This window comes from Myxocyprinus asiaticus, chromosome 11 (genome assembly GCF_019703515.2).
Source record: "Myxocyprinus asiaticus isolate MX2 ecotype Aquarium Trade chromosome 11, UBuf_Myxa_2, whole genome shotgun sequence".
NCBI classification, from domain to species: Eukaryota; Metazoa; Chordata; class Actinopteri; order Cypriniformes; family Catostomidae; genus Myxocyprinus; species Myxocyprinus asiaticus.
In genome coordinates, this window is record NC_059354.1 from 41,950,289 (window position 1) to 41,968,375 (window position 18,087).

Below are 18,087 nucleotides of genomic sequence, written 5' to 3' on the forward strand. Positions count from 1 at the left end.
ATTTTATAATCTTAGATCTTTAGTAGCAGGTATTGGTATCTTGGCAAATCACAATGTGTTTTATAGAGCTGTTCAGTTTCTAGTCCAAAAGCTAAAAGAGAATTATTATTTTTCTGGAATTTCCAATAGGTTTTTGAATTAAATCGAAATCATAAATCGCTATTTTGAAAAAACCATTAGAATATGGCCTATTGGCATCATGACTTAACTAATTATGAAATATATAGAGCTTATTGTTGAAATCCCATCTGAAAAAAGAGACATGTGTGAGATTGCTAGGGTCTTTTCTTCAGGAGAAAAACCTGAGACTTAAGCAGAAGTCTCCATTTGTTCTCAATTTAAAGGTGCACTCAGTCATTGTTTGTTTATGTCGTCTCATACTAACACTGACACCTAGGGGCCTGGAGGCAGCATCATTCAAAATCAATAGTTTTCAGTTACCAATGCCATTGTAGAATTTCATTGTTTCCAGTCAGCCATGATTCATTTATTCCATGAGTGAAAGTGTCCAATAACAGGACAGTTACTGAGATTAAATGAGTAGTATTTGGCAATTCATGTGATCCTAACATGGCAGCCCCCATGAGGGGACCCTCTCCATGTAGAATAAAACAGATTTGATAAACTTACTGATATGACTAGAGTCTTAATCTCATGCGGGTGGACATTATTTCAGGCACATGTTTTAAAATTACTATCCATTTCTTTAGTAGTAAAACTTTTTTAATGAGGAAAAAATTACTGAGTGCACCTTTAACCTCTATCATTTGAGATACAAAAGAAATCTCCTTGTGAGTTCTCCTTCCTATGGGAGGACAGTTAGTTAAAAAAAAAATAAAAAATGAAAATCATAGGTCCTCCTCCTCTTTTTGATCAGCTATGGCATGACATATGCATTCAAAAAATGTAGTATAACCATTGGCTCTTTATATATTTAATTAGACAACCAAAACAGTTCACACAGTATGGTCAGACAGACAGGTGAAATATTTGCAGCTTTGACTTGAAAACCTGTGTGATAGGATACCAGAGTGAGTCGTATGATGGTAGACAGACATGAAGACGGAGTCAGCTTGGCGCCTGTGAGCATTCCTCTCCCACACACACACACACACACACACACACACTGTAATAATGCAGTTAGTCACCTGGATGTTCCGTCCAACTGTCTCTTCGCCCTTGGACCTGGCGTGGGCTAGCTGTTCCTTAAGGGTCTCCTGGCGCATGTGAATGGCCTGTAGCGCCTCCTGGAGGTCAAAACAGCCCTCCTGCACAGATAACATGGAACTGTTATTTCTCTTTGATCAAATCTGAGGTTAAAGATATGGAGTCAGTAAAGGTAAAGATCATACAGTGGTGTCCACATTGAAAATCTGGGATTTTACTATTAATATATCATATATTATTTTTAATTTAAACCTAGAAAAAAAATAAAAGTTTTAGAAAAACAAAAACAAACTATGATGTAAAATATTTCGAATTCTGCCCTATTTCTAGGTAACTAATCAAGTGTAAGCAAATTTACGATATTGGCTATGTTAACGCCTTTGTACGAAAGGTCAGATTTATTTAACACACAAAATGGTCTTTGGAAAATTCTCAAATCAATAACATGGATTATCAGGTTTTGCACAAACTTGTGGAGTCCATGTCAGTTCAAGTGCATGCTGTCATTAAAGGGATAGTTCACTCAAAAATGAAAATTCTCTCATCATTTACTCACCCTCATGCCATCTCAGATGTGTATGACTTTCTTTCTTTCTGCAGAACACAAATGATGATTTTTAGAAGAATATTTCAGCTCTGTATGTCCATACAATGCAAGTGAATGGGTGCCAAATATTTGATGCTCCAAAAGGCACATAAAGGCATCATAAAAGTAGTCCATACAACTCCAGTGTTTTAATCCATATGTTCTGAAGTGATATGATAGGTGAGGGTGAGAAACAGATCAATATTTAAGTAATTGTTTGCTTGAAATTATTCTCCCTGCCCAGTTGGGGGCGATATGCATGAAGAATCTGAATCACCAAAAACACAAGAAGAAGAATGTGAAATTGATCTGTTTCTCACCCACACCTATCATATCGCTTCTGAAGATATTGATTTAACCACTGAAGTCTTATGGATTACTTTTATGCTGATTTATGTGATTTTGTGGTGCTTCAAAATTTTGGCACCCATTCACTTGCATTGTATGGACCAAAAGAGCTGAAATATTCTTCTAAAAATTGTAATTTATGTTCAGCAGAAGAAAGAAAGTCATACACATCTGGGATGACATGAGGGAGAGTAAATGATGAGAGAATTTTTGGGTGAACTACCCTTTAAAGCAAAAGGGGACACATTCCAATAATAAGAAATTCTAAAATTCATGTACATTTTTTAATGAAACTTTTAGGCAGCTAACATAATTTCTAATGAATCATTTTGCATTAAAATAGAAAAAAAAAGATACTAAATAAAAATAGAAGCATTTTCACTAGTAATCTCAGAATTTTGGACAGCACTGTATGTGTAATAACTACTGAAAATGTGACCGCCTCTAGTGGGTCCACAAACTATGATTGCAATGGTCAGAAACATGGTATCAGGTATAAATCTGGTATGTTAAGCAATATTTTCAGACTGGTGGTTGCCAAGGTTAAGGTGGCATTTGAAGAAAACCTGAACAATTCCATGAGCTAAATCTCAACCAATTCACATAAACAAAGGCACACATTTTTACTAACGGAGACCCAAAAAGCTTCATTCCTCCAAAGTAAAAAGGTCAGGTAATACTTAATAAATGGCATCCCGCTTAAGAATCCCCTGAGGATGAATTTCGTAAAACGAGGTATAACCACTGGACAGACAGATTAGCAAACTGAACATTTTGTTTGACGTGCCACAACATTTTAAATTACTACATGAAGGATGAGCTTCAAAACTTTAAATGTTTACATAAGTTGCCATGGCTACATGCTACCAAAAACATTACACTCTTTTCACTACTAGTTGGGTGTTGGATTTAAGGCGGAGAGGTAACTGTTAATAACAGTTCTGACGCAAATTTGCCAACGCTCACGCAGCAGCAATGAGGTCATTGAGCCACTCCTATCAGTTACAGCTCTCGTTCTTCCATGACTTTTTGAGCTTATAGACAAAGGTGTGTGCATACGTCTGTGCGCCTGCATGTATACGCATGTGTCTTCAGACTCTGCTCCTTTTCACTTTGTGGTATCTGTGCAAATGCATGGGCGTGAGTGATTCTCAGTGCACCCACATAATGATGTCACTTCTACCTCAAGAATATGGGTAGAACCAAATTAAATTTGCCCACCTGTTCATCAGTGTTGGGGAGTACATTAACTAAGTAAAACTAACAATGCTATTAACTTATTAAATTTTTCAGATTAGCTGTTTTGCAAAACAGTGTAGCTTTTCCAGTAACACAAACACGTTTACCAACAAGTAGCAGAGCTGCGCGACAAAACGGTACAATGCTGTTTTTTTTTGTCACATTGTATCTTGCATGCAGCAGGTTGAGGCAACATTGAAATGCACTCTGCTAAGCACACTCTCTCTCTCGTATGTAGCTGTGGGAAGTTTGATTCTTTTCAGTGAGACATTTCAATCAGACGAACTAAATGAACAGTTAAAAAATGTTTACTTTTTAAAGCTAATTACTTAGTTAAATGTTGCTGTCCATCACTGTGTTTTCGACTCAGTTATATATATTTTGGTTGTTTTCAAGTGTTTTTGGTTGTTGCGCTCTGCTAAATAGGCTCTTTGTTTACTGTAGCTCTGAGAGGTCCGATTAATTTTAGTGAATCGCTATGTTCAGTAAAAAAAAAAAAATTATGTTCACTGATTGGTGAGTTCTCCTTCCTATGGGAGGACAGTTAAGTTAAAAAAAACAAAAAACAATGAAAATCATAGGTCTGAATCTCTGCACAGTTCTAAGTTCCTGTGTGGTATTTTAGGTCTTCTATTTTATAGCAAAATAGTCAGTTAAATCTTGCTGTCAATCACTATGTTTTCAACTCTGATATAACAATTGGTTAGTGTGCTTTTAAATGTATAGGTTTAATAAAGGGTGCTATCACACTTGGTTCGATTGCTTGGACCGAACCCGAGTTTGTTTCCTCCCCCCTCCCCCTGCCCCCCCGGTCTCTGTTCACATCATATTTTTGTGTCCGAACCACGGTCCAATTATGTCATCAACGTGAGTACAAGCTGCAGCTGTTTACCACTGTAACTAGGCAAAAACTCAAGAAGACATCAGATTTGCTGTGCTATTAATGTATTAATCTCTTTGGATTTACCACCAAAACTTTACATGCACAAAACAACAATTATTTTTGTCTGCCACGGATGCACTGAATGTGCAATGATGTGAAGAATATTAGCATTTGTCTGCCACAAGCCCGCGGATGCGTTGCAAGAGATGTGAAGAATGTGATCTGCTCTCTGAAGGTGATTTGCAATATTTGGACACAAGCTGGTATGAGAAATTCATGAAACCATAATAACTGCGATCGGGAGCCTGCACAAATTATACGTCATCAATAGCGGTTCTCTTCCGCGATTTGGTACGATTGCGTTCACATCAGCAGCGAACCGCACCGGAGTTTACATGAACCGTACCCCACACCACCTTTTCAAGTGGACTCGGGTGTGGTTCGCGGGTGCACACCCGAGTTCGGAAAACAGCGTTCACACCACCCAAATGAACCGAACTTTGACGTCAGTATGCAGCATACGTCGGGTATGCACCAAAAGTGCTAGTGTGAAAGCACTCTAAGATCCTCAATTTTTTTTTTATAAACTGATAAATACTGCTCTGATGAAAAAAATAATACATAAATTACTGTTATCATTGAATTAGTTATATATAATGCCCCCTTAAATATCTTAAATGTCTCTGTTTAATAGTTTGTAGTGTATCTTACATATATAGCAGTGGGAATTTGTATTCTTTTATTAGAGTCATTTTGTTCGAACAAATCAAATGAACAGTTCAAAGAATGATTCAAAATTCTCATTATTTTTTTAAAGCAAAATATGTAGTTAAATGTTGCTGTCCATAACCATGCTTTCAATTCAATTATATATATTTTGGGTGTTTTCAAGTTTTTGTTTTTAATGCAATCCACATTGTTTTGTTCCAGATAAATACTGCTGTGATTGTGAAATAGAGACTGGTTTAATGGGCTTATAGATGAAGAAGGTGTGTGCATATGTCAGTGTGCCTGCATGTATTACGCATGTGCCTTTAGACTAGACTGTCCCTATTCACTTTGTGGTATCTGCGCATATGCAAGGGCGTGGGTGATTCCGAGTGCACCCACGTAATGATGTCACTTCTACCTCAAGAATATAGGTAGGCGCACAACTGATCTCATTTGGACCTTGTCTGGGTGCGTGTGGGCGGACGGCTTATTCTCATTGGTGTGGATGGGAGCGTAGTGTGGGTAGAGTCGAGGCCAGACAGGGACAGCGATGGGGGGAGGGGGAAGGGAAGTTTTTTGTTTTTTGCCTTTGAGACACAAGGCTATTAACCGTAAGACACTTTGATATGGTTAAACATGGAAAATCCATTCTAGAGCTGAGCGAGTTGAGTGCTGTCCACTTTACTGCATCATAAAAATGAGCAATTTAAAAGAACACTGTTGCAACTGTTCTTTAGTGTTGGGAGTAACTAACACTACTTATGTAGCAACTACTAATTTAACTACATTTTCAGTAGCATGACAGTAGATAAGCTGGTTTTCAAATAGACTAGCTTTTCCAATAACAAGCTACTTTTTGCAACCAGTAGCGGAGTAGCATGACAGAATTCTCCATTGCTGTATTTTGTTGCATGTATTTTGAACATAGTGAGTTGAGGCAACAATAAAATGCGGTCTGATAAATATGCCCTCTTTTTTAATGTAGCGGTGAAAAGTCTGATTCGTTTTAGTGAATCTGTTTGTTTGTTTCATAAAATGATTCACTGATTGATTTTAGTCTGCACTGTTCAAAGTTCATGTGTGGCATTTAGGTCCACTTCTTTATAGTGAAATATTAAATTAATTATTTTTTTTATTTTTTTTTATTTAATGTAAACATTTATGTGTAATATAGTGTCATTTAATATATAGTGTAAATGTGCATTCGTTTAATGCTGTCACTCTAATTGAGATTCTTATTGTTTTTGTGCCAGATAAATCCTGCTCTGACTGTAAAAATAAATGTATTATCTAAATTTATAAATAAATATATTTTTCTCCCTTAAATAGCTTAAATGTGGTTCTATAACATCTTGACGTTTGGCTAAGACATTTGACTGTAGTTTAGATATTGCCAATTATGAGTAGCTTGTTGCATGAGAAGCTACAGCTTCATAATAGCTTTCCCATCACTGCTATTCATTCACAGGTCTAGTGTAGGAATGTGACGCAAAGTGAGGTAAAATGTGATATTAAGTGAGCAACAATGCAAATTAGGGGGAAAAAGTAGGTGCTTGGTAATTTGCCACTACCTGATAATGATATAAAGACATACTCATTTCTCATTAGAGCTATAGTGGGTGAAGACCACTGATTTTCCGAGATGGTCACATGTCTGTGCCTGCATATGTGGACTGAAACCAGAGCAAAGTGAGACAGGCAAACACCTGCTCATTTTGAAACACTAACCCAGCCCATAGCATTGATGTGGAACATTAGAAATTTCCAGAATATCTAACGACTGGACAATGATCAAATACTGTATGTCACCAGAGAGCTATGAATGGACAGCTGCCATAGATACAAAAGCAGAGCACAAAGGCTTCTTCATCAGACAACATCAATACGATCACTATGTTTAGGGCAGATCACATACATGTAGGTTATAGAAAGATAATGGCTGTGGGCCGTCTAAATATGGATTTAAGGTGTGATCGAAGGCGTGGGCTCGTGAACATTAGCGCTTTGTAACTTCTGCATGCTGAACTTTGCCCTTTCCCCTACATCATGACATGAAGTCCTGATGGAGCTACCCCACACGCTCCTGCAAAGCCCTCCCACACAGTTCAGTATGCTGACAGGCAGCTATGCAAACAAAAGCCACTGGACCCACCCAGAGTCAATCCAGCCTCCTACAACTGTTTCCTCGCATATTGGTGTTAACACTGCAATTCAGCATGCATCAGTAACAGACTTGAGCAATTCTGTTGGAACCTTAAAGGAATATTTCACCCAAAAGTGAAAATTATGTCATTATTTACTCATCTTCATGCCGTTTCAAACCCGTATGTTGTTATTTTGTCTAAGGAACACAAAGGCAGCTCTTTTCCACAGAAAAATAACTGCACACTGTTTGAGAGTGAGTAAATAATGACAGAATTGTCATTTTAGTGTGAACCTATTTCTTCAATTTTGGAGAGGAATCTACCCCACTGATTATTTGACATTAAGAGACTGTTCAGGTTGCGAAATTATGAAGCAGTTGTTCTCACCTCAGTTTTAATTCTCTTAGGGGAGGGCTCGTCTCTGTCGCCACATCGTGATCTGTAACAAAGGAAGTGAAATGTTTAGCTCTGAACAAGCTGGGAAAAACCACTAGCACTGAAACAACAGAAATTTTAAACTTTTTCACAACATTGTGTCCTGACTAAGCATGAATAAATAAAACCTTAAAGCTGAAGCGTGTATTTCTGCGCAACTACCGGCATCAAAAGCAAATGCAAAATAACTTTTTTTAGACAGGTTTCAAGAATACTCCCATCGTCTTCTATTGCTGGACAAACAGCTTGTTCCGCCCCAACCTCACATCATTGGTTGAGCCAATGTTGCCATATCAGGCCGGTCAGGACACTCAAACAAACAGCAATTTTTTTTAAAGCGCTACAGAACCACTCTGTTTAGATCTTTTGGGGAGTTCAGCCTACGAATTGCTTACTTGCAGTTGTCTATCCATATTAAAGGAATATTCCAGGTTCAATACAAGTTAAGTTCAATCGACAGCATTTTTAGCATAATGTTGATTACCACAAAAATGTATTTGGACTTGTCTCTCATTTTCTTTAAAAAAAAGCAAAGACCTGGATTACAGAGGCACTTCCAATGGAGGTGAATGGGGCCAATCCGTAAACATCAAAAAATAGTTTCAAAAGTATAGCCAGTATAGAGTTAACATGATTTTAATGAGTTAAAATTGCTTACTAACCTTTTCTGTGTAACGTTATATCCAATTTTACAACATTGCTGCCATGATGACGTAACGCCGTAAACCCTAAAACAACCCTAAAAAATGACGATTAAAACAACTTTACAATTCGATTAATGTACAAGTCTTAAAGGGATAATTCACCCAAAAATTTCTTCAGCAGAACACAAATAAAGATTTTTTGAAAAATATCTCAGCTCTGTAGGTCCGTACAATGCAAGTGAATGGAGACTGTAGCTCCAAAAAGCACATAAAGGAGACATAAATGTAATCCATATGACTCCAGTGGTTAAATCCATATATTCAGAAGCAACATATTAGGTGTGGGTGAGAAACAGAGCAATATTTAAGTCCTTTTTTACTATAAATATCCACTTTAACTTTCACTTTCAGATTTGAAAGTGAAACTAAACTGGCAGCACATATAACTTTCAGATGTAAAAGTGAAAGTGGAGATTTAGAGTGAAAAAAAGGACTTAAATATTGTTCTGTTTCTCACCCACACCTATTATGTTGCTTCTGAATATATGGATTTAACCACTGGAGTCATGTGGATTACATTTTTGTTTCCTATATGTGATTTTTGGAGCTACAAAGCTGAAGAAAGAAAGTCATACACAACTGGGATGGCAAGAGAATAAAAAGAATAATCTCTTAAATAATAAGAGAATTTTAATTTTTGGGTGAACTATCCCTTAAACAGAGGACTTAAAGTAAGTGTTTTTATAAAATTATAAGCTTCACCTTTCTGCCTTAAACCCTCCAAAAATTTATTTTCATTGGAAGTGCCTCACTGTAATCAACATTCTGCCACAAATGCTGTTAATTGAGCTGAACTTGTATTGAACCTGGAATATTCCTTTAAGTTGGGATAGGGGAAAGTATTGTAACATCGAAAGAATTTACACACATATTTATTCACAACCATTTTAAAATCATAACATGATGCTGATTTTATACTGTGATTAGATTTTGTCTGATCTCCACCTAACAGAGAGCATAATCAGATGATCACCATCATGGACAAATTACTTAAGTCAGATTTACTCTGTATGGATTGATATGAATTGCATTAAATAGCATTAAAGAAGGAATTTAAATTAACTTTGATGCAACCCTAAATTCACAACTATCAAATTCTTAGGAAAAATGAGCTAGGCTGAATTTCTCTTAAACAATGGGAGTAAAATAACCATATAGTACAAACATGTTTCTCAAATCATTGTAGCTTTTCACCTGCATAGTGAATCATCTCATAATGACGTAAGATGCATTGTAAGAAAACGTGACCTAGATAACTTTTGAAACACATAGTCCATGACTGTGATGCAATCTTGTCTAAAAAGTTTGAATGAGTGACTGCAATTACGTAACGCCAGATGGAATTTTCCATCCTCTGACACGCAAGCCTGGTTATCCAGGAGACACCTGTATGGTCTCTTTGGATGCCAGCTTTTAAGTGTGTGTTAAGGCCTGTGTGCCTTTAGATGCAAAGAAGTGGGAGTGTTCTCATGTCTCCATAGACTTCAGTGCAGTACTTCACACCTCTACACAAAAGCCACGCATAAAGCCGACTTGATATCTTGGCTTGGCTCTAAGCAGACTACCAGAGAGCAGATACTAAGCTGCTCACAATGCATTAGTATTAGCTATCTCTCTGCTTGGCTTAAAGGTTAAACATCATGACTGATTACTCCAGCTGCATGTGAGGTGTAGAAAAGGCTGCATGCAGAGTTTTAATCCATTAAAACAACACACACTAACAACCCCCCTTTCAACATATCTTTTAAACCTTCGTTTTAAACAAGCCCCGACAGAATCTGCAGAGTTTTTTGATCACACTTTCTGCACTGATTATGAGGAAAATTCCTCAGAATGGTCAAATGTGTAGAAATTGCTGAGAACACTCTATTCTTATTGTTATCTGAAAGCATAATCAAATTAGCCAAAATATTTCGTAAATGAACATGCAAGGTGCAGAGGACACGCAGATCTTTGTGAATGACTACGTTCCAATTCTGCTAAGCTTACTGCAGAATTCTATGGGTCTAGTTTAAACCAAAAATCCAAAGTAGTAGTGCAGGTGTTAAATGATTTGAGGAATCACTCTTATAAAGTTCTTACTTGCTAGTTCTGTAGGTGTATTTATAGGTGACCTCTCTGGAAACCTGACGTGCCAGTCCAAAAAGCTCATCTCTGCGAGTCAGCAATGCCACCTCCTTCATGCAAAGCTGAGCTGCGGCCTCATTTACTGTCAGCTATAGAAAAGGGAGGAGACGTATATTTATTTGATAATGCCACTCAGCAAAGTAATTTACACACAACAGAATTTAATGCTAAAAAGAAAGCTGAAGTGTGTCATTTCTGCACCACTAGTGTCAGCAAATGGATTTGGAAAAATAATGATTTTCAAACAGATTTGCTGGACACTCCCCCCATCTTCCATTGGCCGAACAAACAGATAGTCCCACCCCAAAGTCATGCCATTGATTGAGACAATGTTGCTGTTTCGGGCTGGTCATGATGCTCAAATAAGCTGAGCAATGTTTTTATAGTGCACTTTACACTTACCTTTCAGTAAAAAAAATCAGATATGGCTTACTTATAGATGTCTCTGCACATTACGCTGGGATATTTTAACATAAAAAAATTACCATTATTTATTTAACCCTTGTGTTGTGTTCATTTTGTGCCAACACACTTTGTATTCCTGGTCAGAAATGAACGGCCCACTATGATTGTTTATAAATCTCTCATATTGCATATATTATCACAAGCTATTGCATTAGATCTTTTTATCAACTTATTTTTTAGTAATTATGACAGGTGTTGTATATATTTTTTTTTAAATACACTTTTATTGATAGAAGGATTAATTGAACTGAGCTTATACTTTTATACTTTCTTGATCTGAGCAAAATAGGTGTCATTTTAAAGCTTAGAATCTGGACATTACAATGCATTTAGCTGTTTTGCTGTTTTGTTCTCATCATTTGCAAATTCGTTATCACAACAATTATATTCAGAGTAGGTAAAACCATAAAAAAAGATGAGATAGCCTTGTATTATATATCATTGGGAAGGTCTCAATTAGTAGAATGCAATAAGCAAATGGGTATTTGAGTATGGAATTCCCACTGACACACATAAATATAATAAACAGGAGTGGGTTTTTGTCATGTTTTTCCTTATATATTATATATATACATAACATAGACAATGACATATTGTAACTTACAGCAAACTATCCTGATTCAAACGAGCCCAAACACAACATAATATAAGTAGATCTTGAAATATTCCTCAGTGTGTACATGGAAAGACGATGCACAAATGGGCGTTCAACACACATCTTGTGTGTGTGTGTGAGTGTATGTGTGTGTTGTGTATGTGCACATGTCCGAGGACTTTGTGTGTGCAAACACACATCCACATATGTGCTCATCCAAACGATTGGGATGCTCCTGAATACTTAATTTTTCTGTATTTTGTTGTCTAATCCATTCATTTCCAGTGGCTGGTCATTTTTGACTGGGAATACATTAAGTGTAACAAAGTGAAATATAACCAAATAAATGTAAAGAAAATGGTCTGATTCTTTTGTGTGTTTTCAGATATCATATGTGAACAAAGTCAAGGAATTTTATTCCAATTGGATTAAGTAAAAAAAAAAAAAAACAATAAAAAAGAGGTGAGAGCACCATATTACGTACCTCATGCAGAGTCAGATGCTTTCCATCTTTTCTCTTAGAGTCGAATCTGCCATATATGGCACTAAACTTGCGGATTTCCTCCTCTCTGTGGGGATCCTCTTCACTTAAATCGAAGATGTGACTGATCATTTTGGCTAGCTTTTTATTGCCCTTTAATTGTTCTTTAACCTCTCCTGGGTCACTTTTGGGCAAAGTCTGTGCAATTCTTTCTACGCACTCTGCCACAGACTGAACCGCGGCCGCATCGAGTGCCTCAAGCCCATCTCGAGGGGAAGACGGGGAGCCCAGTTCTGCCGGGGATAGACTGTGCTCGCTCTCCGTACCATGACTGGCCCAAAACCGTGGCTCGCTGCCACTTTGGAGGGGTGAAACAGTTGCCGAAGAACTGCCATTGCCTGGCTCTCCCTTTCCTGGGTCCACACAGGCAGCTGCCAAACACTTGGGCACTTTAACTTGGGTATCACCCCGGGCACCATTACCGGGCAACAATGTAGGTGACCCCTCGGGCAGCTTGTAGACTGGGATACTGCAGACGGGCAGGGAAGTGAGAGGTTGATTGAAAAGGGCGGGGTTTGTGACCCAGTCGCGCAGAGCTTTCTGTAGGCGTCTGACATGCAGTGGTTTGCTAGCCATGCCCACGAGTGCCATGATCTCAAGAAACTCATCCTCGCCAGCCTCGCAGAGCTGCTGAACATCGTCGCCGCCCTGCTGAATGAATGCGTCGTAGTAGCATAGCAGGTTGGCCCTCTGAAGGATGCGGTAGAGCTGCAACTCCCCAAGGGTTCTGGGTAAAGTCGCTGCCATACCTGAGAAAGGAGGGAACAAACTAAGCAATTACAGGAAATAAAACAGGGCAGAATCAAAAGAACTAGAGAGAAAGAGAGCACATTGGGAAGCTACTTAAAAAATGTTGCTTGTTAGGAAATACATTTTTGTGGTAATCAACATTATGCCACAAATTCTGTCGATTGAGCTTAACTTGTATTGAACCCAGAACATTCCTTTACTCTACTGATCATTTTAAAATGGTTGTGACTACAGTCACACTACTCTTTAAAAAAAAAAAAAAAAAAAAACTGTTAGCTACACCACAAGCTGCTAATAAAAAGGAGCTTTCAAGGTGCACTCAGCAATTTTTTCCCCGTTAAAAAAGTTTTACTCCTAAAGAAATGAATTGTAATTTTAAAACATATGTATAAAATCATGACCTCCCCCATGAGATGAGGACTCTAGTCATATCAGTAACCTTACAAAAGCTGCTTTATTCTACATGGGGGAGGGGTGCCCTCATGGGTGCTGCCATTTTACAATCACATGACCAGCAGAATACTACTCGCTTAATCTCAGTAATAGTCTTTTTATTGGACATTTTCATTCTTGGATTAAATAAATCATGGCTGACTGTGAATAGCGAATTTCTACAATGGCATCTGAAACTGAAAACTATTGATTTTGAATGATGCTGCATCCACACCACTAGGTGTCACTGTAAGTCCAAGATGACACAAACAAAAAGCTACTGAGTGCACCTTTAATTAATGTAACTACATTAAAGCCATTGGGGGAGGGGTAATTTCTTTTTAAATATACTACTTAACTACCATATCAGAGCAGTGTTTATCTGACACAAAAAAAAATGAGGATCTCAACTAGAGTGACATCATTAAATGGCATTTTAATAGATTAATTGACAATATAATTAATAAAATAGAGTCGAAAACATGGTAATGAACAACATCATTTAACTAAATTTTATAATAAAGTTATTAGAATAGTGCTACAAAAAAGGCGTAAAATGCTGTGCTGCCATCTGCCCTGGAACTCAAATGAATCTGTGAACCTTTTTTTTTTTTTTACTGGTTAATTGAAATTAACCATCTTTACGACCTCCAAATGCTTCATGAGAGTGTTTATTTTAGGTGATTGCTTCTGATTATGAATCTCAGTTTGCTTTGCTGTAATGCTGTAGGTGCAATTAAATGTGACGAAAAAATTGCAATTTAGTATTTTGTCACAGTACACAGCTAATCGCTGAAAAAGGGACCAACAAATGAAAATTCTGTCACCATTTACCTCATGTTGCTCCAAAACTGTATGACTTTCTTCTATGGAACACAAAAGGAGACGTTAGGCAGAATGTTTTACCATTAGTCACCATTTACTTTCATTATATGGAAAAAAGATGCAATAGAAGTGAATGGTGACTGAGACTGAACATTCTGCCAAACATCTCCTTTTGTGTTCCACGGAGGAAAGGTGATCTATCTCTTGAAGTTAGAAGCGTGGCTACTTTTAGTTAGTTACTCCCCAACACTGGTTGCCAAAGAAGGGGGAGACAGAAATGTATGGCTGGATCCAAGAGTGGCGACTATAAGAGAGTGCCTGTCAGGCTCCTGGGCTGCTGGGAGAGTCGCATACCACACTCCACCTCTGCAGCACGCGTAGGTGGCCTCTCACAGCACAGGCCTCATTTGTTTCTGCCGGGATACTGCCTCTACAGCTGCCACTGTCAGGATCTGCATCCACAGCAGCAGCAGTGATAAAAGCCAGATTGGCTGCAGGGGAGGGACGGAGGTGGGGTAATGGAGCTGTGTGGGAGTGGGATGGTAGGTGTGCGTGCTAGAAGATATACTTCTGCATTTCACTTTAATTCACCCACTGCTTCCTTAAATGGATCCAAGGAGTATGGATGTACGATGATCACAAACACACACGCACATAATGTTTTTTGCAAACTTTGTCAGAGACACCGTAATGCATACTAATGTGTAACCGAGCTCACTTTGCTCATTTGTCTGTTATGTGAGATGACAGTCTGGAAATTCTATGAATAATGAGCCTGAGATGGGGAAAAGGCCCACCATATCTTGTCATAGCTACAGAAAGCATCTGATATGAGAGTCTATACATCTATGGGGTCAAAATAGACACAAAATAAACATTAACAAATGTGTAACCTACAGTATTTCACATAAAAAATACACCTCCATAACGTATTTATGGGATCCCCCCCAAAAAGATGATTGCACAAATGTACAATATGGATAAATGTAAAAACATTCCAAAAAAAATGTGTGAACGCACTTGTATATTTATGAATTATGCTTTGCATTTGTGAATCATATCTTGTGAATGTGAATTTGGTTATGCTTTTGTGAATAATATTTGGTGAATGTGGTTATGCATGTGATTCATGTTTTGTGAACATATTAATTTAACTTTGTTAATGTGAATTATTTTATGCATTTGTGAGTCATATTTTGTGAATATATTCATATTGAGACCATTCTGACCCTAAAGATATCTCATTGAACATGTGTTTTGAGTGTCATTGGAAATGTTTTGAGGTGTTCTACATTAAAAGCATGCTTATCCATACAATGCTTAGTTTAAAAAAGAAAAAAAAATTAACACTTTACAGTATGGTTGTTTTCTTTAACATTAGTTAACTACATTAGTTAACATGAACTAACAATGAATAATTTAGTTTTACAGCAGTTTTTATTCTTGGTTAATGTTAATTTCAACACATACTAATATATTCTTTTAAATTAGCTGTGATTGTGTTAACATTAGTTAATACATGAACTGATAATTAACAATTGCATTTTTACAAACACACATTAACCAAATTAATTTTTCTGGATTAATTCAGTTAAAGGAATTTTCTGGGTTCAATACAAGTTAAGCTCAATTAACAGAATTTGTCGCATAATGTTGATTATTACCACAAAAAAATTATTTCACATCATCCCTCCTTTTCTTTAAAAAAAGCAAAAATCGAGTATACAGTGAGGAACTTACAATGGAAGTGAATGTGGCCATTTTTTTGAGGGTTTAAAGACAGAAATGTGAAGCTTATAATTTTATAAAAGCACACCCATTAATTCTTCTGTTAAAACTAATGTATTATTATGAGCTGTAAAGTTGATTAAATCTTAATTTTTACAGTCATTTTAGGGTTTTAAGGTTTGTTGACACTAATCGTCATTCCTACGAAATTGTAAAACTGGCTATAACTTTACACAGAAAAGGTAAGTAAGCACTTTTATCACGATAAAATCATGTTAACACACTGTCAATGTCTTGTGGCTATACTTTTGAAAAAGTGAGTATTTTAACATTAATAAATTGGCCCCCATTCACTTCCATTGTAAGTTCCTCACTGGAACCCAGATTTTTGCTTTTTATAAAGAAAAGGAGGGGCAAGTCAAAATGAATTTTTGTGGTAATCAATATTATGCCACAAATGCTGTCGACTGAGCTTAACTTGTATGGAATTGTATTGTATTGTACAGCCTCCGTCACCATTCATTTGCATTGTATGGAAAAAAGAAGCAATGAAATTGAATGGTGACTGAGGTTAAAATCTGCCTAATATCTCCTTTTGTGTTCAGTGGAGGAAAGAAAGTATTACAGGTTTGAAACGACATTTCATTTGTACACTGTAAAAAATGTTTGCAATTTTAACAGTAAAAGACTAAAAATGCTACAGTAAAAAAACGTTAATTGGTTAACAGATAGTTACTTTAAAATATACGGTAATTTTTTAAATATATATTTAAAAAGACAATACATGTAGTTTTACAGTAAAAGTTTGTAAAAAAAATGTAAATGTAATGTCAAAAGTATGATTTTCTGTTTAATTAACAGTAAAAAAATGTATATTATGTTTAAGAGTGTACATGTACTTTTTACGGTAAATTATTGTTAAAATTACAGTAAAAAAAATAATCAGGCGTTCCCAGAATTCCCTGCATGACCCATTTCATTTCACTATATTTTATGGGAATAGTTATGTTTCTTCTTATTTTTAATATCAGTTATGTGCTTTGGGGGTGTTCTGTGTTATATTTGATGTAGTTTAGTTAATGTTTATTATATTATTTTAATTTCACATGTGTTACCCTGATGGTGTTTAGTGTTTGTGTGAGTGACACTGAGCACTGTCTCTACATGTTTATTGGTCATTACTCCTGGAAAGGCCTTTGTTGATTAACTTCATGTCATCATGTGCCCTTCTGTAAATACTACGGTGATTAACAATACATTATAAAGTGAAAAGCAGATTTTTACAGTTCCAGAAGGTTAATATATCAAGTTTATTATTTAATAATATAAACAACGGTAATGCACCGTAAAATATACAGACATCAAAATTACATCCCGTAAAGCCTGAAATGTGGTTACTGTATTTTTTACAGTAAATTTCTGGCAGCCTCAGCTGCCAGTTTTTTACCGTAAATTTAACAGGATTTTTTTTACAGTGTAGGTTGATTATTCCTTTAAAACACACTGTCTTTTATGACAACTCTATGCTGTATGACTCTCAAGAGAACATTCGAAAACTCAACATTTAAACAATGTAAATGCCAGGTCTCAATTAATATTATTTTAGTGGCAGTAAAAGATGACAGATGCTGCTAAGTCATCATGAGTTTCAGTGCATTAGAATTGAGTAAGAACAGTCTCCCAGTGAGGCTGAGAGCGCGTACTGAAGAGTGAGTGTATGCACTCTAATGAGCACGCCCCACTGCACAGCACTAATGGATGACTGAGGCCTAGACCCAAGTGAAGGGTGCCTTGTTGAAAACAATTCAGTGTTAGCATGGATGGCACTTAGGCAGCAATTTATCCAGAGCTGTTGCTCCCCCCAGCATGCTGGGCTCCTAACGCTGGAGATCTAAGTCCAGGGCTTCACGCAACATGCTGAGAGCACTCACAGCATGTACTTACAGTGCCCCACAGCAGACGCTTATCAATCTAAATGAATAATGGATTCACATTGAGATCTGTCCAATATTGTGGGATGAAACTATTAAAAAGGAGCTTCACTTGAAGTGTAAGCAACCTATCAGTCCTGTGCTAAAATAGCTACTAAATATTTGAGGGACAGCTGTTTTCCATATGAACATATTGCGTGCACCACTACTAGGAGGGATACAATCTGCTTACTTCTTAAATGGATAGTTTGGCCAAAAATGAACATTCTGTCATTATTTACTCCCTTTCATGTTGTTCCAAACCCATTTGAATTTCTTTCTGCCATGGAACACAAAAGGAGATGTTATCAGGCAAAATGCTGAATTCTGGCAGTCTCAGTTGCTATTCACTTTCATTGTATTGAAAAGAGTGGCGTCATTAAAATGTATTTTGTTTTCAACAGAAGAAAGCAAAGTCATGCAGGTTTGGAACAAGG

General features: G+C 36.9%; 1 protein-coding gene across 1 annotated transcript in view; it reads right to left on the minus strand.

The window, feature by feature from the left end:
* Positions 1-18,087, minus strand: part of LOC127447954 (NGFI-A-binding protein 1-like) — a 29,958-nt gene that overhangs the window by 9,906 nt on the left and 1,965 nt on the right. Inside the window, exons 2-5 of the mRNA XM_051710208.1 lie at positions 11,889-12,694; positions 10,300-10,433; positions 7,466-7,517; positions 1,149-1,268 (exon numbers count right to left, since the gene is read on the minus strand). Coding sequence (XP_051566168.1) covers positions 1,149-1,268; positions 7,466-7,517; positions 10,300-10,433; positions 11,889-12,692 — 1,110 coding nt within the window. The 5' untranslated portion in view covers positions 12,693-12,694. The remainder of the gene's footprint in view (positions 1-1,148; positions 1,269-7,465; positions 7,518-10,299; positions 10,434-11,888; positions 12,695-18,087) is intronic.